Source organism: Podarcis melisellensis, assembly GCF_964234715.1.
Source record: "Podarcis melisellensis genome assembly, chromosome: 13".
Taxonomy (NCBI): domain Eukaryota; kingdom Metazoa; phylum Chordata; class Lepidosauria; order Squamata; family Lacertidae; genus Podarcis; species Podarcis melisellensis.
This window is the reverse complement of record NC_138545.1, coordinates 22,055,279-22,078,786: the sequence shown is the minus strand read 5'-3', so window position 1 is coordinate 22,078,786 and position 23,508 is coordinate 22,055,279. Positions and strand designations below refer to the sequence as shown.

At 43.2% G+C, this 23,508-nt stretch overlaps 2 protein-coding genes across 2 annotated transcripts; both read left to right on the top strand.

Moving 5' to 3' along the window:
- The first annotated feature begins 639 nt into the window (after nucleotides 1-639).
- On the top strand, nucleotides 640-6,651 carry LOC309355963 (prostasin-like). Its single transcript, XM_081887154.1, has 4 exons — nucleotides 640-737; nucleotides 1,653-1,927; nucleotides 3,569-3,738; nucleotides 4,843-6,651. Exons 1-4 carry the CDS (start codon nucleotides 724-726, stop codon nucleotides 5,119-5,121), a joined length of 738 nt encoding a protein of 245 aa, XP_081743280.1. The 5' UTR covers nucleotides 640-723; the 3' UTR covers nucleotides 5,122-6,651.
- A 3,770-nt stretch (nucleotides 6,652-10,421) lies between these two features.
- Nucleotides 10,422-18,741, top strand: LOC309355073 (serine protease 27-like). The gene is made up of 7 exons (XM_081885534.1): nucleotides 10,422-10,549; nucleotides 12,220-12,373; nucleotides 13,504-13,524; nucleotides 14,699-14,864; nucleotides 15,225-15,499; nucleotides 16,298-16,467; nucleotides 18,028-18,741. The coding sequence occupies exons 2-7, from the start codon at nucleotides 12,316-12,318 to the stop codon at nucleotides 18,265-18,267; spliced, it is 930 nt and encodes a 309-aa protein (XP_081741660.1). The 5' UTR covers nucleotides 10,422-10,549; nucleotides 12,220-12,315; the 3' UTR covers nucleotides 18,268-18,741.
- The last annotated feature ends 4,767 nt before the right edge of the window (nucleotides 18,742-23,508 follow it).

Below are 23,508 nucleotides of genomic sequence, written 5' to 3'. Positions count from 1 at the left end.
TGATTGACTGGAAACCATTATCAATAACTGGAAATGTTCTTTAAAAGGTCGCATACAAATATTTGTTTTTTGTTTCAGGCAAGGCTTTTTATGTTTGTTTCTAGGTTTGCTTCAGTGCTGGTGTTGTTGTGACCTATCTTTTTAAAACCTCTTTCCTTCTTCCACAGTTTGTGGAAAGCCAGCTCAACGAATTATAGGGGGTGAGCCAGCTCCCTCTGATGGGTTGTCATGGCCCTGGCAAGTCAGCATTTTATATCGGGACCAACCTATTTGTGGAGGCGCCCTCATAGCCGAGAAGTGGGTCCTGTCAGCAGCTCACTGCTTCCCTAAGTAAGTTTTCTGGTGTACTTGGCTGTGAAGGCATCATTCAGTTTCACCCTAGAGGCAGCTGCAAGGCCAAACTAATATTATATGCCTAACACAGAGGGCATCAATGTGACACTCACAGGCACCAGTGTCCCTGCCAGTACGCCTTATGGCATCCACAAAATGTCTCAGCAAATAACATCTCCTGTCTCTTATAGATGTGGTGGCCATTTTGTTTTGTACCTCACAGCCCAGAGCAGCCATTTTGTGACTAGCACCCAAACACTTCCTCAACATTCCCAATGTGTCCATTGACCCAGAATGACTGCCCATGGCTGGCCTAACAGCTACTCAGTGCCTTGGCCTTGCCAAAGCAGAACCTGACAGAGCAATGAATAATAAAGTTAAAGGAAGCAGATGGCTGGCAGAAGGTATAGAGTGGGGCTGGGGGATCTTTTTCAGCCTGGAGGTGGTTGGGGCCAGAGATGAATGTCAGTGGAGCAACAGCAGCAGCTTTCACCTTTGTACAGTAGGCTACATTCAAGCTATGCAGCTCTGAATGCATACTGCATATTTTAAAACACGCAAATGGAAACAAACATGCACTGACAAGCATAGTTCTGTCTATGCCTGAGCAGTAAATTGTTCAAACTCCAGAGCCAAACTCAAATCACAAACTTTATAGGCTCAAGTTGAATGCCATTAAGGTAAAGGAACCCTGGACGGTTAAATCCAGTCAAATTTGACTATGGGGTGTGGTGCTCATCTCCACTTTTGTACTATTGTGTCATCTGATATCTGCTGACCACCTGATTTGGGAGGGCACTGAAATAACAAAACACATCAGAAATTATGCCAGTAGCTCCCTCTTGGAGGTAAAGAGAACAAGGTGACTTGCCAATGGCCAGGGATGTAAACCAATGGCCCTGCAAATATTGTTGGGCTCCTATTCCCATCAGCCCCATCCCATGTGGTCAGTGGCCAGAGATGTTGTGAGTTTAAGTCCAGCATCTGGAGGACCAAAGGTTCTCCATCCCTGCCCTATAGGCTGGTTTCAAGAAATAGCAAGGACTTATGCTTATGCACAATTTAAAAAAACCCAGAGGGAAAGCAAAAATGAATGGGTGCTAATGACTTGTCTGGAGACATGGAGGGGTCAACCTGGGGTCTTCTGCTTGGAAAGAGCTACGACCTTTTCTCCACTGGGTTGCTATGGCCCTAGTCTCTCCTTTAAACTAGACATGTTGACATGAGACTGAATTACAAGGTCTAAGGGCACTCACCTCTTGGAGACCAGTTTGGCAAAGATCTTTATGCATTTTGCTCTTGTTTTTTTTCACTTACAGCATCAAGAGCCAAACTACCCATTCTGATGTGGTGCTGGGTGCCTATCAGCTCCTGAACACTTCAAGTAACACAGTAACATCTGATATCCAACAGATTATCCTCCATCCCACCTATGACAGTGATAGCTCCAGAGGGGATATTGCTTTAGTAGAGCTGAAGTCCCCTGTGAGTTTCACCAAGTACATTCTTCCCATCTGCTTGCCAGAGACCTCTGCAAAGTTCTCAATGGAAGAAAGCTGCTATGTGACTGGATGGGGAGATATTCAACCTGGAGGTGAGGAGATGGAGAAGTGCTTTTTGATGTTCTCCTTCAAGCTCTGTTTACTTTCATGCCAGCAATGTACACTGCACTTTTATAGGGCAAGCTGGCTCAGGTGGAAGATGCTGGATGATGCGGTTGAAATGCTGGAGGATAGAGGCGGGTATGATTTGCAGCCAGGAGTAGCCAAGGAGGTGCCTTCCAGAAGTTGTCCACTGTAATTCCCATCATCCCTGACCATGGACAATAATGTATTGGGCTGATGGGAGTTATATTCCACAACATCTGGAAAGCATCACAACCTCCAATCAGCCCAGTGCTGAGGCCTAATCGATCTTAGATGGTAAAGTATTGCAGAGACAAGGGGCCACTGTAAAAAGATCCTACCCCTAAGGGTTATAAATACCTGCAAACCATGAATAGTTAGGGCCTCAGGCTGGGTATGAGGAGAGAAACATCAAAAGCAGAACAAGACCATGGATTATTTTGAAGACTAAGAGTTATTGCTGGACCTGAGAGTGAACAGGAAGGCAGTAAAGGGAACTAATCTGAGAATGCAACTCACACTGTCCATAGATGTGATCTCACCCAGGTCATGTGACTTACACCGGAGCACAGCTGGGAAGACACATATCCTGGTTTTAGGACTCAACATGTTGGAGGGTATGTCATTGCAGCAGTGGGATGGTATCTACAGGCCTGAATTTGAGCCAGGCCGGGCCAGAGCTCAACTTCTGGGCTGCCTTGTAATGGTAGAAAAATGGCCTTCAGACCCATGCATTAGAAAGAATGTCTGTGAGACAGAATGTCTGTGAGACAGAGTGCCTTTTGATAGTGTACCGGTAATCATGTTACGTTGTTGCAGCAAACACACACACACAGAGAGAGAGAGAGAGAGAGAGAGAGAGAGAGAGAGAGAGAGAGAGAGAGCGCCAAGTACAGCACTTTGAAAACTAGCAAATATATTTATGGCATAAGCTTTTGTGGAATTGTCCACAGAAGCTTATGCCATAATAAATGTGTTAGTCATTAAGGTGCTTCAAGACTCATTGCTGCTTTTATTAACCACAAAGTAACTACAGATGAATAGGACAGATGAGGAGGCATGGTTTGAAGTCCAAGCATGCAACTTTCCAGCACACTTTCTCCCCTTGAAAAATGGATGGAGCCAAGGGTAGGGGATGGAGATGTTGTAGTCGAACAACTTCCAGAGGCTCACAGGTTCCTTGTTCTCCAAGTCTGGAAGCTAACAGTGCTACCACTTTTCTCACCAGTAGATGGTGAAAGTGAACCCTCTTTTACAATTCTATAAGCAGAGCGCAAGGAAAAGGCAATCAGCTGGCCACTTAATCATACCTTATTATTGTCCCTGGTTTCTTTATCGGGAATTGATGTTAAAATGCAGATTTCTTTCTCTGTATGCTGTAAAGTTTCGCACATGTCTAGGCAGTGCTTCGTGAAATCTCAGAAACCAGTGGTCAGGGGAGATAGACGCAGTCACTATTTGCTTTTGCCTTCTTCTGTCTATATTAAATGCAGAATGGACAATGTAAAATAGGCAGCTATTAGAGTATACATTGGGGTAAGAGATATAATTGGGATGGGTGGCTATCCACCTGATCACATCCCTAATGATACATTTGCTTCCTCTTACAGTGGAATTGCCACCCCCACTAACCCTCCAGGAAGTGAAAGTGCCACTCATAGACCGAGAAAAATGCAATGCTCTCTTCAGCGCTACCCAACATGAACCACAACTCCATAATCCGGTCGGCCCTGGTATGATCTGTGCTGGCTACCAAGAAGGGGGCAAAGATTCCTGCCAGGTAGGATGCTCCATAAGTGGGGTTGGCTGTGGTGGGCAGGAGCACCCCAGAAATGGAGAGGACAGGCTCCAAAGGTCTAGCTCAGGTATGGAGAACCTGTGGCCCTCCAGACATTGTCATCCCCCAGATCATTGGCTCTGCTGGCTGGGGCTGATGGGAGTTGGAGTCCAACAACAGCTGGGAGGCCACAGATTTTTCCATCCTTTGTCTTGGTTTTATTCACAGGGCCAGCCGTTCAGAAATGTAGCCTTCTCAGGCCTACTTAAATAGACCTGATGTGGAAATGCAATATGTCAGCCATGTATTTTAGCAGTGGAGTAGTAGACATAGGTGGCAAGGCATTACATGCAAGCTAGTGAGCAGGCTGGCAGACGAGAGACAGGGTGCTCCATCTCTAATCTGTGTCCACCACAGAAGCCAAGAGGTCTGCTGGAGGAGGCAATTTCCAAGCTCCAGGCCCTGCATTAAAATACAGTGGGCTGCTGCGATAAGGACTGAGCTGTTTGTCTCTCCTCTCCTGGCCCACAGCAAGCATACATTTTTGCAGGCCCACAGCAAGCTAACATACATTTTTGCAGGCCAGTAACATTGGAAGACTGCTTTACAAGGCTGCATTATATATTCATTAAACTGAAACTGAAAGTCTGGACCAGGGATAGAAGGATCTGTCAATTTCGACTTTCAGCATTTTAGTGTGAATTTCTCCCAATAAACACAATTTCATTTGCCGTTTTGACAAATATACATGTCTGTGCAAGCAATATTTTAATAATATATGCATCTTTGTTAACATTGTTTAGTTGGTGAACTGAATTACAAAATTCAGATATGTGCGAATTTCAATAGATAGCTATGTTTCAGTTCCCATATTGTTTTGGGAAATTCAAATTTGGTCGTTTCAGCCTTATTCATAGTTTCTCCTCCATACCTTAGCCATTTCTCCACTACCTTAGTCTAGCTGGGAGATGGTTCCTGAACTATACATGAGGACAGGACCAGATCTGTAAAGGAAATAAGCATAATCTGTTTTAAAACCAGTCTCCAAAACCCGCTCTCAGGAGGCTTCCTGTAACTGTGGACTGACGCCTATCTTTCTCTCCACAGGGTGACTCCGGGGGACCCTTGGCTTGCCCATGTGATGGGCATTGGGTCCTGGCTGGGGTTGTGAGCTGGGGGATAGGCTGTGGCCTCCCTGGCCTCCCTGGTGTCTATTCTTCAACCCCCTTTTATGCCACTTGGATCTCCCAACATATACCCAATATGACCTTTGTGATGTGTGGAAAGGGTGGGAGTACAAGTGGGAAAAGTGAGGTGAATGGCAGAGAACAGAATTACCCTGTTGTGACACTCCTCCTAGTGTTTTTTACATTGACCCTTCTATGAGAGGCTGCTCTCTCTGCCTTCAGCCCATCTACTGATGGGTTATGTGGAATTTGTTCAGAATTTGATCACAGGTGCATTTAAATTGCTGTACTGATCAGTATTGATTTAAGCCCTATATTCTCTGACAATTTATTCAACCAAGGGGTCTGGTTTGGGGACGCAACAGGAACACAGGCCACTCACTGCCTTATAGCAAGACAGACTGTCAATTCATCTAGTTTAGGATTTTATATCCTGCCTGGCAGTAGCTCTCCAAGGTTCTGACAGGAGCCTTTCCCAGCCCTACTGGGAGATGGTGGAAATTGAACCCAGCAGTGGAGCAAGCCGATCAGGCGACTGGGGTGGCATGCATGCTCTGCGCCCAGAGGCAGGGCCAGCCCCCCTGGGGGTGGGGTCAGCTGCCCACGGGGCGGGGCCAGCCAGGGCAGGACGCTCCATGGGACCTCTGAGGAATCTGCCTGCCTTCTCCCACTCAGCCGCCCTACAGCTGAGGGGGAGGCGGCGGGTGGACCATTTGGGGCAGCGTGGAACCTGCAGGGGCCCAAGCCACTGCATCACTCCCAGGAGAGACACATGGCTTGGGCATGCTACAGGCCCCATAGTGAGCGCCACCTGCCATTTTGTCACACACACACACACACAGTGGTGACACCTGGGGTGGCCCACCCCTACCACACACCCCTTCTTCCACCCCTGATTGAGCCTAAGACCTTTTGGATGCAAAGCTCAATATTCTTTTAATCTGTTGAAAGAGTTAAACGATGTGGTAAGAAGCCACAAAGAAATATGGCGCCCAGAATAGTGGGGTTGTAATTTATCTTCAGTTCAATGTTATAATGTTAATTCAGATAATTTTATACTTCTGCTTGTTGGTACTTGATCAAAGAATTGTTATATGGTATTTATAAATATTTGTGATTTCTTGCTATTACTCTTTATATAAAGTTGCTGTATATTTTGCTTTGCTGGACATGTTGAAAGAAGTACCCAGAAATACCCAGGATTATTAAAATGAGCAACTGGACCAACTTTCTATGGGGGGGTGCACACATACTTTTGAGGAAGTACCTTCTTTTGGCACTTTCTACATCATATTCTAGAGAGCATTCAAAATATCTCATAGCCCACTGGTGGTCCACAGGCCACAGTTTGGGAATCCACAGTTTAGGAGAACGTGGAACATCACCTGAAGGAGTAAACTGACACTTTCAAGTTGCTTCTCTAGAAAGAAGACTGATAAATTCATTGGAAAATGAATATTGAGTAGTTTTCTGGGCGCATCCACACTACCTGTTTGAGACACTCTTATACCACTTTAACAGATATGGGTTCTTCCTCAAGAACCCAGAGAACTGTAGTTTATTAAGGGTGCTGACACCACACAACTACAATCCCCAGCTCCCTTACCAAGCTATGATTCCCAGGATTCTCCATTACTGTTAAAATGGCGGAAGAGCGCTTTAAATGTATAGAGTGGGTCTAATTGTTTCAAAATAAGGATATCCTTGGGATTTCTTCTCAGTGTTGCTGTAAGCCTAGCTCCTCCTTGTTGAGGTTTTATTGTAAAACTTACACACTGATGTAAATAAAAAGAAAAATGAAGCATATTTGTATTTTAATATTTCCTATACATTGTATATTACACATCGAATCCATTCCTGTGTGATTGATCTCAGTTGTCTGTGGCGTACTCTTTTATGTTGGTCTGGCAAGTGGGCATATTACCAGCCCTTGCAATAAAGCTGAGTATCAGTTGTTGAGAGAGAAATACCAAGAGAAGCAAAGGAGGATAGGAAAGAAAGTGGCTGTTTTGCTTTGGGGTGGGGTATACTACCTTTTTATTTCCATATGCTTATAATTATCTGCTTAATAGGGGAATCTTGGAAGTATGTGAAAATCCCTACTTTGTCTGTGGTTAGTCTGTTTCACAGGGACACAGGTGGCGCTGTGGGTTAAAGCCTCAGCGCCTAGGACTTGCCAATCGAAAGGTCGGCGGTTCGAATCCCTGCGGCGGGGTGCGCTCCCGCTGCTCGGTCCCAGCGCCTGCCAACCTAGCAGTTCGAAAGCACCTCCGGGTGCAAGTAGATAAATAGGGACCGCTTACCAGCGGGAAGGTAAACGGCGTTTCCGTGTGCGGCTCTGGCTCGCCAGAGCAGCGATGTCACGCTGGCCACGTGACCCGGAAGTGTCTCCGGACAGCGCTGGCCCCTGGCCTCTTAAGTGAGATGGGCGCACAACCCCAGAGTCTGTCAAGACTGGCCCGTACGGGCAGGGGTACCTTTACCTTTTTAGTCTGTTTCACTGATAGGCTTGATGCCACCAAGTTCACAATTTGCACATACAATTCATACACTAAAGATGTACCTCTTTGCCCTGGCCTCTGATACCTAAATATATTTTCAGGATCCACCTTGTTCTTCTGATTGTTAATTGCTTTAACTGACTTTAATATTGTATCTCTGTATTGTTGTAAGCCATCGTGGGACCTTTCCATGAAGGGTCCGATCAATCAATATATTTCTGCACCCTTGAGGAATCCTCTAATTATTGATTTGTTAAATTTTGATGCTGCCCTTTAAATGAGTTACTGATTTGGATACTCCCGTAGAAAAGTAGGGTTCAGTCATGCACTGAAGTGAACTGTAAGTGCAGAATTATCCTCCTTTCAATTTCTTTGCTCTACCAAACAGAGACTAGATTTAACTTTCTTCCTGTTTGCCATACTGAGTATACAGAACCAAAGTATCAATTAAGCTTTTGTCCGGTGTTGCTGAAGCTGATTATTTATTTATGCATATTTACTCACTCAAAAAACCTGTGCAAATACAGCTAATAGTCAGCACCGAAGAAAGGCTATTACAGTAGTTGTGCTGCAGAGTGTAAGCTGTGTGCATGTGTATTCTTTCTCTTAGTTGAATAACACTGCAATCCTACTTTGACTTACCTGGGAATAAGTACTCATGGCAGAGTAAGATGGCCAGTTCAGGTGGCAGATGCCAAGGGGTGTGGAGTGACTAAAGCTCAGTGGATGCTGGTCCATTAGGCCAAACGGGCCACTGCCCCACCAACCTCAATCTGCCCTCAGCAAGCCCACATATGCCTATCATCTTACTTCCAACCAGTCCATGGGGTGCCACTGGCTGTCAGCTTCCTCTTGCTCTTCTAGAACTCAGCAGGGAGCAGGGGACCATTTTAGAATTAGTTGGCTCTGTTAGTCATTAACTCAGGTTCCACAGACTGTTTGGGCTCCCTGCTCCTATCCCACTAGTCCCCAGCCCCCACTGCTGTGCATGCTTTATTTTCTGTCCTACCCTGTGCTATTTTTCTAGAAAAGGAGGTGCTGAAACTCACCACAAACTTCTCCCTTGTTCTCTTTTAATGGCAGTGGTGCACACCTGAGAGGTGCCAGAAATGAGTTCTTGTGAGTTTCAGCTGCAAAAAAAGCCCTGGTCCTACACCAAGTGCTTTTTTGTGACACTATTCACTGGTATAGTGAACCATCCCAGCCAATTATTATTATTATTATTATTATTATTATTATTATTATTATTATTATTATTTTATTATCATCCCCTTTTCTTGCTGCCCATGGCAGCCATTTTGTGCTGGCAAGGTGGTTCTTTTAAAATGATATTCAGAAGCAATACAAAATACACAAGTGAGTAAGAAGATTAAATATTTTATTCTAAAACAGCAAGCAATTCATACATACCAAGCAAGCACTTCAATCTGCCACTTGGAAGCCCTCAAGCAGCGTTAAAGCTACTCCCCTCAGGTAGCCTTAGTTTGCATGGCCCAATCAGTCCATGCATGAGTTTCAAAGAAACTCTGCCCAAACTGTCCGATTTTATACATAGCCACCCCCTCCCAATGCCTCACTTTCTCAAAACATGTCAAACATGAAAGAAGGTACCCAGCACTTGTTAGGAATACATTCTTTAAAGAATCAGCTAAGGTTCCTTTAAACTTTAAAAAGCATTCCAGAAGTTTCTTCAATGTGTGGGAGTGCCAGCTTAATTGGAGTCAGCTGAAGATGCAGTTAAAAGGAGGAGCTATGAGTTTGCCATTTGAGGCACGAAGAAAGCATACACACACACACTGAGTTTGTACTGTGCTGGAGAAATATAGAAGGCATGTAAATAGTTTGTTTCTGCCAACCTAGCAGTTCGAAAACATGCAGTGCAAGTAGATAAATAGGTACCACTCTGGCAGGAAGGTAAACAGCATTTTCATGCGCTGCTCTGGTTCGACAGAAGTTGCTTAGTCATGCTGGCCACATGACCCGGAAGCTGTACGGCGGCTTCCTCGGCCAGTAAAGCAAGATGAGCACTGCAACCCCAGAGTCGGCCACGACTGGACCTAATGGTCCATGCACCTTTACCTTACTAAATAGTTTGTATATATTTGTAATAGAAATTCTTGTGCAACCAGTCAAGCAATAAAGAAGCTCTTGGCTGAGGACTTTGACTATGACTACTGTTCTTGTCGTCTGCTGCCAGGGAAATACTCTGCTATAAACAGTAAGATGAGGTTTTGCTGAGGTGCCACCACACAAGCAGAAGGTGCAGCAGAAGTGTGTGGGTGGTACCTCCAGTAGCACTATCCTCCACAACTGATAAGGCAGCTGTGGGGGGCTGGGGAGGGCTTCACCTCGTCCCCGTGTTCCCAAAATATTTAAGACTGTTCTCAAAACATTCAAATTGACATTCCATGGGGGGGTGGAAAAGAGGCAGAAAGAGCTCCATATCAGACCAATAACTCCTCGATACATTTTGTCTTCCAGGTGCATTTCCCATACACAGCCATGGCACTTTTACCAATAAAGCACTGCCTACACCTCCTAAGCTAGCCTGCTGCCCTTGTAAAAAGTGAAGTATACTTCCCCATCACCGTTGTTGAGTAAGATTCAAGTGTCTGTCCAGTTGGTTTCTGCCCATGGGATAAGGTACCATCTTCTCCTTTCCCTCAGGCTGCAATATGTCCTGGGCCAGTCATGGTATTGAAAGCCACCAAAGAAGTCCAGGAGAACAAGCAGGGTCTCCTTTTCAGACCTTTTTGTGATTTCAATGGATTCACATTGAGTATGACTAACAGTCAGCCTCACCTGATATTCAGCCCACTTATGGCCTGTATAGATTGCTTTAGACATTTCCTTCTCTATGGTCTGTCTCTGCTCTCTTGGAATCAACTCTACTGTTGCAACCTTCTCACTTTGCATACAAAGTCACACCCTTTACGGCATGTGTGTGACAAAGAAAGAGGCGGAACCAGGAAACTAATATGTTTGTTTTGAATGACGGAACATAGTGCTACTTCATATGAAGAATGCACTTGGTGCATTTAAAAAGGGTGATCTCTCCTTCCCTCTAAAACTAACTGCTTCTGCTAGAAGTACAAAGTCTTTTCTGGCCAGCTCTGAAAAAGCTAGGTAAGAATGATAAATACTAGGAAAGGATGTTTGTATATTTGAAACGCAATGGCAGAGTCATGTGAGAGGGCCAAACTAGATGCTATGTAGGCGATATATGACTCCATGCATGTCTCTCCATGCATAATTTCCTCCCAAACTGATTCCCCAGATCCAAATCCACAGTGCCTTGAAGCTGCAATTACCTACAGTAATTGAACATAGGAGCACAATTTGGGTTAAATGAAAAGATCCAGTACTGGATGGCTGAAATATATTGTTCCTGTCAATCATGAAATTAGGAGCTGTGATGATATGCATTTGTCTTTTAAATGTTTTAGACCTTTATTCGTTGTTTTTAGATCCTTTTAAGTGTTTTACATTGTTCTTAACATTTACTATGTATTTACTTTATTTTTTTAATCGTATTGTATTTTCAGTATACTGTATTAACATTGTTGTTACATTTTGGTGTTTGCTGCCCTGGTCGCTTTGAAAAGAACTGTAATAAAAGCATGCATAGATAGAAACTTTATTTGCATTAGCCACTAGCCATAGCAATAAGAAAAAATATACTGGGGATAGAACTAAATAGTTAGGTATACAAAATACATTCAGGAGGTCTACATCAATACAAATGACAGAACTGATACATGATCCTTTAACCACAGATAAAACATGTGACCCAACAGGCTTTCTTTTGATTCCCCCCCCCCCCAAGCTAAGGAATATTAGAAAGTTAATCAAATAATAGATCTTATTCTAATTGCCCCTGCTAAAAAATTTGCAGTTTTTGCTGTTGCCTGGTTATCTTGATCTACCAGAAGAAAGACACAGTAGCAGTGCTTGAGCGACCTGGTTTGGGTAATAGTAGAGGGGTAATAACCTCACTCCTCAAATCTTTATAGAGAGTACAATCTAGCAGTAATAAATACATAAGCAGATTGTTGGCACCCGTCTGTCTCCAGAGACAATGAAGTGCGCCTCCAGGCCTGAAGTCAAACCACTGCAATAGCAGCACCAAAGTGACCTCCCTGGAACGCAAGCCTTGGCAGTGTGGATAGGGGTCCTGGGCTTTCTCTCAAGACGGATGGAGGCCAACAGCTACACTGTTGTTATTTTGCAGGCTGGATTCAATTGCATAAGCAGCAAATTCAGGTTGTACATAATAAACCCACTTTCCCCCAAATTTGGATGTTTTTGTGATAAGGAGAATGAAAGGAAATGCACTAGAAAGTGTGGCATGACATTTGCTTCTCACCATGCCGTCTAACTTCCCAGCTAAAAGAATTAGGACTATTTCTCCACAAACAGGTTGCCTGTAAGTGACCATAGCTGGTGGCAAGTATGAAGAAGGAAGTCTCCACCTTCATTTCTATGTTTGTGGATGGGTGGGTGGGGACTTCTGGAGAGTCTCTTCTTCTCCCCCTTCTCCCTATTCCAAAAAAGTGGGGAGCTGGTTCAGATGTGGACATCAATGAGGAAAGTGTATACATGCCTTGCCTCCACCTATGCGCAACCTGCACACCTGTGGGCATTCTCAGATGTTGGCAGAGATTTGGGATGCTGCTGCTTCTAGGATCCAGAGATTGCAGGGACTTGGGGCTTCTGCGCTGCTTCTCCAGACTCAGCAACAGACAGGCCAATGACAGGAGCACTACCTTTTCATTGCTGATATTGTGTTTTAATAGTATGGCTCGTAGAGGACATTCAGATTGAAATAAAACATCTGTTGTCTGGAACTGACTGGAGCTGAACCACCCAGAGAATACTTCAGAAGGACAGCAATGCCAATTGTTACTTCCGCACTGACTGTGTGGCTTCTGCAGCTGACTATGCTACAAGGTGACTGATGGAGTTGGAGAAATACTTGGGGAACAGCTACTCCAAGGTTTCATTTCTTTAAAAAAAATTAAGGTTGTGAGGACTCCTGGGAAATCATACCTTCTCTGTGCTCATATTTTTCCAGGGACAGTCCCAGATTTACAGAAGCTATACCGGTTTCTGATTTGATCCTGGAATGTCCCACTTTTCCTTAGGACGTCTGTTCTTCCCAACTTAGATAGTTCCAGGGTAGAGCCATAACATTAAAAGAGCTAAAGTCCTGATGAGCCCAGGTTTAAATGTGGTTCTGAATACATCCCCTAAGAACCATGTTTCAGAATGAACTCGTGGCACAATTGTCAAAAGTGTTAATTTTTCAACCAATTGGGAAAAGATTGGCTGCATTCACAGACAATCATCTGTCAGGTTATTAAGCTGACATATGCACATGGTGCCTTTTGCCCACCCCACACAGTCTATTTGCTCCTCCCCTCACCCCAAGCTGTGATTAAAGTAGGAAGCTTCTAAGGGATCTTCATGTTTCATGTTTTGTCCAAACCAGGGAACTATGGTTACCAAATTCAGAACTAGCCAGGCAATTTCGAAGAGTTTGGATTTGATATCCCACTTTATCACTACCCTAAGGAGTCTCAAAGCGGCTCACAATCTCCTTTCCCTTCCTCCCCCACAACAAACACTCTGTGAGGTGAGTGGGGCTGAGAGACTTCAGAGAAGTGTGACTGGCCCAAGGTCACCCAGCAGCTGCATGTGGAGGAGCGGGGAAGCCAACCCGGTTTACCAGATTACAAGTCCACAGCTGTTAACCACTACACCACACTGGCTCTCAACCTACTTTTTTATAACCTGGTTTGTTTAAAAGTGATTAACCTGGTTCTCAGAACATGGGATAACAGAGTTAACTAGAGGCTTCTTGCTTTGAGTGTGGCATGCCCAAAGAGAGGAGTGAAGGGGCTCTGTTCACAAGCAAAGAATTTGTGCATACCTTGGCTTGTTGAATCGAGACATGTTTGTCTGAAGTGGGCCAGTGTAAACAAGTTCCCTTCCCCCTTGTTCATACATACAATCCTACACTGTGTCTTTCTTCTACAATGACTCTTACCTGGGGTATCTTCTTTCTTTATTTTCCTTAGGTGCTACAAGCTCGAGAGCAGGTAAGAGTACATTGGAAGGAGTTTTTCACAGGAATCTGTGTGGAGGAAACTAAAGAAAAGGCCTCCTAAAAACCAGAGGTCTTGTAATCCAACATCCTCACCTTAGATAGGATACTCCTTAATATGTCGCATTGATATGAGGAAGATGAACCCACAAGCTCATGTTGCCACACCACAAGTAAAGAGTAGAGCAAACAAGGTGTCGCATTCTAGATGTGATTGCATGGTCTTCAGTAAGAATTGGTTTTAGGTGTCCAACTTCCTTAAGCCATGGTGCCAAGCTGCACGCTGTAGTGCCAGGGTGGAGGAAATATTCAGTCCTCACGATTCTCCTCAGTTCATGCCCCCTCCAAAGGCTACACTGCTTTCCCCATGTCACCCACCCTCACCAGCCAGCCATTCATACTGCCTGCTTGGAACGTGTCCTTCAACTGTGCTGCTACCTTTTTCTTATCTGGATGGTGAGATGTCAGTGAGGGGATGCAGAAGCCTCTGGACTTTTGCGTGGCTGGAATGTGCTCTACTTTACAAAGGTAACAGTCTCAATTCCTTTGCCCACTAAGCTGAGGAAGAAAGACCCACCCATCAAGCATCTCACATGAAGAATCTTAAAATGACTCCTGCCATCTTAATCTCTGACCCATGGAAACCAAAAACCCCAAGGTTTTACATGGTTCTACTTCTAGCTATGATGGTGGAAGACGTATGGGAGAAAGGGATGCCAAAACTGAGAGCTAAGAGTCCAGGACTCATGGATTCCACTACCACATATATGAGTAAGGATGGATGAGAATTTTAATTTGGTTCACATTTAAAGGTAATTAAAGGCCCAGTTTGCATTTTCTCAAGCAGTAAGCAGTATATGTGAAGCAAAATACAACCATACTACGAACTTCACCCTTTTCCTAATTTTGCACTGCAGAAATTAAACTGCTGTAAACATGCTAAGAAATAAAAAGGTCAATTTCACTTACCAGATGAAATGCCCATTAAACCCAGGAGAATCAATGACAAGAAATATGGTTTTAAAATCTGCAAAAAAACCTACTTGTAAAAACTAATTCAAATTTAGAAATTTTGTTTCCTTGTGTTTTCCACATCTTCTGCTACATTACTTCCATTATGTGTGTGCTGCAACTTGTAATGGCAAATCCTCTTATTTCCTCTTCCACAGAGAGTGGGCAGCTGATAAATGCTCCAAAAATAGTTGGGGGCCAACCAGCCTCTGATGGGTCATGGCCCTGGCAAGTCAGCATTTCACTGTTTTCTTATCCTATTTGTGGAGGCTCCCTCATAGCCGAGCAGTGGGTCCTGACAGCAGCTCACTGCTTCTTCTATGGGTGAGTATCATTATAAAGCCATTATAAAGCTTCACCATACAAGGCCAGACTAATTTCAGCTGCCTACCAGTCAGCTTCCTGGTGTCTTAGGCCTCTGCTACACCATACACTTAAAACATCATCATACCACTTTAAACAGCCATGGCTTCTCCCACAGAAACCTTGCGACTTTAGTTTGCTGAGAGCTGTTATGAAAGTCCTGCTCCTCACACAGAACTACAGTTCTCAGAATGGTTTCAAAATCCATCCTTCTTCCCAGGGAATTGAACTCTTGGAATTGTAGCTCTTTGTGAAGTATACAGTTAGGGTGAGCCACAGGAAATCAAATGTCAGCTAAATCTTTTGCCCTTGTATTCACAGACTGGGGCCCAGGTTCCAATACAATGTCCTCCTAGGTGCCCATCAGCTCTCAAACCTCTCTGATAATGCTGTAGCATCTGCTGCAGAACAGATTATCCTCCATCCTGACTACAATGGCAGCGTTGACCACACAGCAGATATTGCTTTAATCAAGCTGAAGTCACCTGTGAGCTTCACTGACAACATCCTCCCCATCCGCCTGCCAGAGTCCTCTACAAGCTTCTCTTCAGAAGAATACTGCTGGGTAACTGGATGGGGAGATATTCAAACTGGAGGTGAGGGGTTTTCTTCGTAGCACTTTTTCAGACTCTGTGACTCATCCAAATGAACAGTTCCGGGGCGTGGCATTGGGGGGAGAGTCCACAGGGGCAGTTGCCCTGGGCGCAAAATTGTTAGGGACACAACATTTCAACATCCAACGCTGCCTCAGTACATCTGTGCACTTCCATCACTGGGCTCTGGGTTTCTCCATGCAAACCAGGAAGTGACCTCTCCAGACAACAGAACAACTCTTCTTTTCTTATCTCTGTTGCTGTGATCACCTGGGTGACGCGGATGCGGTTAGGTGGTTGACTGCACATGCGTACTCCATCCATTTCCCTCACAAAAGTAACATAGAAAAATGCATACCAAAATGAAATTTGCACTAAAATGATGGTGATTTTTCATGAGGATTTAAAAAAAAGAATTGCAAAATGAACATCCCCCCCCCCCGGACCAATCCTACCATTAGGCAGAGTGGTACAGACAACTCAGGTGGTGTGGAGTGTGGAGCAGTCAGAACTGTAGGCGTCATGTGATCTGCTTGCGCTCTCAAACCAGCCCAGTCCCACTGCCTGTGTTAAAGAAAACACCAGTATTGTTCGTGGAATCTCAGAGGGAGGGAATTTGGTATTTTGCCTCAGACAGCAAAATGTATTGGGCTGCACCTAGGTTTCCCTAGAAATAAATACGGGAGGAGAAGTTGTCCCAAAGTGTGGCAGCTACATATCTACGGTGTGTTCAGTGCTAAATTTTTGTCCTACTGAATGCCTCTGCATTCCATGAACACTTTCCCTTTCTCAATCTTCTAGTGTCTTTACCTGCCCCACAAACTCTCCAGCAAGTGAAGGTGCCGCTCATAAGCCGAGAAGTCTGCAATGCTCTCTTAAACAGTGTCTCAGCGCAGGGCTTAAGAAAGGATCCTGTCAAGCAGGATATGATCTGTGCTGGTTACCCAGAAGGTGGGAAAGATTCCTGCCAGGTAGGTTGCTCCATGACCTGTTCTTCATACAGCCATCAGAGAAGGTAGACAAAGGCAGGTACTGGCATGATTGCATTATAAAAAGAAAAATACCTTATGTCTTTATGAAGAGAATTTTACAAGAAAAGAGATTCTGCCTGAACACCAGGAAAAACTTCCTGATGGTAAGAGCTGTTCAACAGTGGAATAGACCCCCTTTGAAGGTGATGGACTCTCCTTCCTCTGAGGTTTTTAAGCAGAGGTTGGATGGCCATCTGGCAAGAATGCTTTAGCGGAGATTCCTGCATTGCTGCGGATTGGACTAGATGACTCTTGGGGTCCCTTCCAACTCCACAATTCTATAATTCTATGATTCTATGAATGATTGTGTTGTGTGAACATAGCCCTTAGCCATTTCTTCCTAATTTTGGTCTACCATTGGGAGATGGTACCTTGCAGCTTTTCATATTCACCTATTTCCCCAGGAGTTCTTGTTGTTTTGTTTAAAAATATTTCTGTGCTGCTTGTTTTAGCAATAAAACCTAAAAATATGTATGACACACCTTTCTTAATAATAATAATAATAAAGGTTCCCCATACATGTCAACTCAGAAACAAGTCCTCTTCTGTTTGGTAGGGTTAGTCTCAGGTCCCTGACCATGGCTCATGCTAGCTGTAATTGTTAGGATGTAGAGGCCAACAACATCAGGTTCCCCATCTTTTATTATAAACCTTATTTCAGCCCCCTCGGCTGATCAGTATTTGGAATCTGTTGCTAGAATTCTCCACCATGGATTCCATGTTTTCTCCCATCTCTTTCTCCACAGAGTGAATCTGAAGGACCTTTGTTTGCCCCAATGAGTCCTATTCACTTCAACAAGACTTAGTTCCAGGTCAATGGGTATAGGGTTGCAGCCCTGGTCATTTAACTATATGGCTTGGGGCTCAAATGTTGAAACTCAGTAAAATCCACATACATTTGAGAATTGAGATTAAAGCCATCAGTTCTAAAAGGAATAAAGTCTACTTATACTGTATTGTTTTTGAAAGATGGACACCACACATATCATCACAGATGATGCTCCCCCCCCCTTTGTCTCACACACAGACCTGAATACCTCATTAAGATGCCCCAACTCATCTACAATTGTTAGAATTAGTTTTGTTGTTGTTGTTGAATTGAATAATCCTTATTAATTTTTTCAACAGTCTTTTGAACCCTACAAAGTAGAACCATATTTTTACCCCTGGTGTTGCAAGTGCAATAGAAGGGGGCCGAGGCTGACAGGATCACTATCTTGTCAGTACCTGCCGGAGGTAAATGAAGATTTATTTCGGATGCTGGGAACTTGTTGTCCTCCAGATGTTGCTGCAATACAACTCCCACCATCCCTGACCATGCGCCATGCTGACTGAAGCTGTTGGTAGGTGGAGTTCAGAGGCATCTGGAGGGCCACCAGTTCCCCATCCCTGGTTATAAACCTCATTCCAGCTCCCTCATCTAATCGGTATTCCTAATCAGAGTGCTCATTGCCGTGTTCACCACAGATCCTGTACTATCTCCCATGTCTTTTTCCACAGGGTGACTCCGGGGGACCCTTAGTTTGCCAGCTCAAAGAAGGTTGGGTGCAGGCTGGGATTGTGAGCTGGGGAAGGGGCTGTGGCCAACCCTCCCGCCCAGGTGTCTACATTTCAGTGCCTTTCTATGCCAACTGGATCCAAGAGAGAATACAGGGTAGAAATGGGGGTGGTGGGGAAATTGGTGGGCTACCCAATGTTATGGCTTTCACCTCGGTGGCGTTTGTACTGGCTCATTTGTGAGAAACCAGTCTGCAGGCTTCCAGTCTGCCCACCAGTTGTATGGAATATCTTCTTCTTTTTTAGTTTTAGTTTTTATTTATACTTTGCAAATTTATACATTTCATTAGTTTACAATCAATTTAACATTCTCCTTTTGAGCTCGTTTTCTCCTCTAAATATATAATTTTCAAACAAAATCAAGAGCAGATGAATGGATATGTTCACAACTGCTATATTCACAACTAAAAATGATTACATTAGCGTATACATTTGAGTTTTATTATTAACAGTATGCAGGACAATCTTTGACTTCCTTACCCCTTCTTCCGTGGTTCCTTAAATTTTTTTTTAATATCTTCTGCATATCCAAATTCATTTAACTTGCTCATTTCATTATCAACTGCAAATATATACTCTTATATAACTGCATGTTATTACAACAATCCTGCTATTGTTTTTATCTGTTTACAATTTATCTGTAAATATTCAATAAACCATTTCCATTCTTTTATAAAAAGTTTGTTATCTTGATTTCTCATTCTTCCGGTCAGTTTCACCATTTCTGCAAATTCCAAAAGTTTTTGTATCCATTCCTCCTTTGCTGGGACTTCTGCTTCTTTACATACATAAATAAATTTCTATACAATTTAGGTACTGTAGTTCTGTCCCTATAATTCCCCCCAAAAAAGCTTCTGGGTTTTTTTTATAAAAGTTATTTTGAACATCCTTTTCAATTCATTGTATGGAATATCATGAGTTAGGCTGCTGGTTGGACACATTTAAATCACCACATGTAGTAGGGATTCAGGGATGCTTACCTTTACTTCTCCCTATTTAATCTCAGCATGTCTACCTTATCACATTTCAACTGTTTTGTAAATCTGATAGTGGGTTAACCAACCAGCAACCAGCCCAGACATCTGTACTGAGCAGCTACATGGTAGAAGAGAGAGAGAGAGCAAAGGCTTTGTTAATGCTTTCTCCCCAAGTAAGGGGGTGTGACCTAGCTAAACCTGGCTGGACAGCTTACTCTATGGTCTTAACCCCTTCATGCATGAATTAGAGTTAAGCATGTTGGTTATATGACGCTGATTTATCCCACAATAACAATTCTGTGAGGCCAGTTAGGCCAAGAGAGTGTGACTGGCTCAAGGTCACCCAGCGAGCTTCATGGCTGAGTGGGAGTTTGAACTCTGGTCTCGTAGGTGCTAGTCCAACACGCTAACCACAACACCTCACTGTTACACCCAAAGTGCCCTGGAATTGTCACTTGGAGAAAAAGCAGAGACTTTTTTCATCCATGGTCTTCATATGCAAGCTATGATACTTCAGATTTTTACAGTGATACTGAAAGTGCTGCTTTAGTGTCCACAATTCCTTTTTATTTATTTTATTTTTTATTAAATTGACGTTTTTAAATGACATGAAAACAAGTGGTGAATAAATTCATCACCTGGAACATAATGAACTATAAATTGAAAATTTTCAGCTCATACAAGTCTTTTATTTGCAATAGTCTGGATACAATAAGATTGCTTTGTATTTTACTCATGATTTTAAAATCATCAATAATTTGTTATAGAATGCTTGCAATTGTTTTACAGCTTCTATTCTTTGTATGATTACTTTCCCCCCCCCTTTTAAGATTAGTATGTTGTCATATTAAGTGGGAATGATGTTCCCTATTCCTTGCTCTGATCCAAAGTAACGCCTCAACCTTGATCAGAATAGTAATAGAATGGAATCTCTTACCATTGACAAAAAATATAGTTGATGGAGCCATTATTCTTTACAGCAATCTTCAGAAACTATTTGGAACTATGATGCTTTTGTGATGGCATAGCTAAGCAACGGTGTTATCATTGAGAAAGCAGCAAGGCCCTGTGTAAATTGAACTGAGCTGCTGGATAAAAGAATAGAAATATATGAAACATCTGTGTAACAAGTAAATAATTATGGCTTATTATGACAGAACAGCAATACCACCAAACAGTTTTGAGAAAGATAAGAATTTTTAAAAATGAAGACTGTCCATTTTGAGTTGAAAAATGCTGGGGGTGGGTGTTAAGATGATATTGAAAAGAAGAAGAAAAAGAACTACAGTATGTTCAGAAATTTTCTGATTTCAAGGGTAGCCAACACTGTGCCTTCCTGATATTGTTGGAATAAAACTTCCATCAGCTTCTACAGCAACATGAATAGTCAGGCATAATGGAAATTACAGTCCAGTCACATCAGCCCTCCTGTTTTATTGCAGATGACAGTCAGGAACCTTCTAGAGACAGAAGGTGGAAGAACTCAACCACAGACTGAGCACCTTTACATAAAGCAGAGGCAAATTTAGGTCGCACTGGGCACAGAGCCTTGGGGGCGCTGCAGGGAATGCTATAACTATGATGTAGAATGAAAGGCAAGAGGCCAGGGACCACCACATTTTGGCATTGTACGGGGCACCACTAAAATGTAAGACCCCCAAGGTCCTCCACTGCATAAAGGGCAACATCAAAATTGTGATGGGGATATTTCTTGGCCACCAAGCAGTCTGTACACCACAATCCCCTCCCTGTATAAAACAGGGACTGCTTTGGAAAGTCAGTAAAAAATCCATCTTTATCTGAACCCCTGCCTGAAAAAGCAGCTGTCAAAACACTAGAATTCCCTTTCCTTGAGCTGCAAATTTCCAGCAGAGATCAGGAAGTCTCAGAATTTCCTCAGCTGCTGAACTGTATTGAATTACGTTAGCAGCGGCTATTTGAGAAGTGCAATTTCAATAACCATATGCATTCATCTGAGTCTGTAAGCGGCATGCTGCTTACCTGGTAGGTATGGTCCTGTACCACAGCCAAAAAACAAACAGTCCCTACCCATAGACTTGTCATCTTGCCAGAAGCTCAACACAAAGAAAGAGGGAACGACAAACAGGAAATACACGAACGGGGGATTCAACGAGGTGCCCTCCATATGCTATTAAACTACAGCCTCTCTTACTATTGGCTGTGGCACATCAGGGCTGAAGACCGAAAGCTTCTAATAGGCAGCATGTTAGCTGCTCCTGTAATGTTGCCTTAGGCTGTCAGTACAGCACTGGCATGTGCCGAACCAATGCACCAGGTCCTCCTCCTCCTTCTTCTATTAATTTTATTATTTATTAAGGTTGCATACCACCCTTCATCCAAAGATCTCAGGGCACATCACAGCATAAAAACACAAAATAGAAACACAAAGTGCTTAATAAAAACAAGAAGAAAGCCAAAGTAAAACCATAATTAAAAGGACATCGCATGTTAATCATCCCAAGGCCTGGTTGAAGGGGAATGTTTTTACCTGGTGCCTCACTGTGGGTAGTGGGTGTGAGTCGTTTGTGTCCATCCATTGCATTATTAACATTAAACCTGTTAAGTAAAAGGTCTGACATGACTTACAATGCTGGATGACCGAGTGTGTACGGTTGCCAACCACACTGGAACTTTATTTGTTTGGCCATCGATGGCTACATGTAATGCTTTGAATACAACCAAAGCAAGCCTATAGTTGCCATCAAATGATACTATAACAATGGAATAAATGGAAGTAAAAGAACAAAAGCAAATGAAATAAATTCCTTCTATCGGTATTCACTGCAGTAGGTGTGGCAGCGATACTGACATGCAAATCTTTATAGCTGGTGCTGGATTCTATAAAACTATGTAGAGCTTTGGAATGAGGAAACAGCCCCAATAGTTGATGCAACTGCCTCACAAGTACCCTCTCCTTAGAATAGGTTTAGGGGATAAATTTGGTTGAGTTTGCATTTTAACGCAAACCTACGTAATTCATGCTTCCAAAACTATGTGCAAACGAAAACACAACTATCCTTTGAAATCCTCCTAATTTTGTGTTGCAGTTATCCAAACAAATAATGCACACAAGAACACATACATTAGGAGGAAGTGTGATTAAAAGCAGATATATTAGTGAAAATGACATGCAAAAATATGTTACATTACTACTACTACTACTACTAATAATAATAATAATAATAATTTTATTTATACCCTGCCCATCTTGCTGGGTTTTCCCAGCCACTTTGGGAGGCTTACAAACATGCATATTAAGTAGAATTGCATACAAAATTGCAAAAATGCACATTAATATGTTTACTATTTTTGTGATTGCAGGGGATCTACTTTGAGCATGACTAAAGTGATCACACCCCATATCTTGCCCAGTTATGCTTCTGTGGATTGCTCTAACCATTTCCTTCTCTATGGTCTGTTTTGCATCTCATGCTGCATGCAGTTACACCCTGTTTTTTTATTTAAAAAAATCAAAATACTTTGTTTATTGTTGTTCAAACCAGGAAACTAATGTGTTTGTTTGGAGTGACTACTACATAATGCCGCACGATAAAATAACACATCTGGTATATTTATAAAGGGTGATTTATCCTTCCCTCTAAAACTAGGCACCATTCCTAGAATACAGAGTCTTTTCCACCCAGCTATGAAGGAACCAGGTAGGAATGGCAAGACTAGGACAGGATGTTTGTATGTTTGGAATGCACAGGCAATGTTGTTTGAGGGAGCCAAAGTGAATATTGCATAGTTGATCTATGTATCTCCCTGTGGAATTTCCTCCTACATTGATTTCCCAAATCCAAACCCCATCCACTTGCAGCTACAATTAGCTGCAGAGGGCAAACATAAAGGCACCATTTAGGTTGCATAGCAAGATGCCATCATGGATGGCTGAAAGCTCTTGTCCCTGACAACCATGAAATTATTAGTCATGAGGGCATGTGACTAGTACCATTGATAGCCCTCTCCTCCCTCTTTCTCTGCCCTGAACCATCCAACATTCAGCTTCACAGAGTTCTAGCGTGAGGAGGGAGATTATGGGCATGAAGCACTCGGAACATTCTGCTGATAATTGAGGGGAGTGATAAAAATAATCATCTACTTTGATCACAGCAGATAGCGATGCTGGATTTCCCTAGGGGGTGCTGTCCAATCTCATATCGGCCAAGAAGTCAAGCTTGAGCCCAGGGCTCTCCTAGCTTGTGGTGGAATCCCTGCTCAGGGTGAAACACCCTTGCAGGATTGGGCAGACCCAGTAACACAACATGGAACAGAATTGTGGGTGGGTGAGTGTTGGAGAAGGCGAGGGGGATGTTTGAGGGAGGAATCATTGCTTGCTAGGCATACATATATATATATATATATATATGCAGGTTTTGGTGTCCTCGGGTGTCTTCCCGTGTAAAAGTTGGGGTGTCTATGCGAC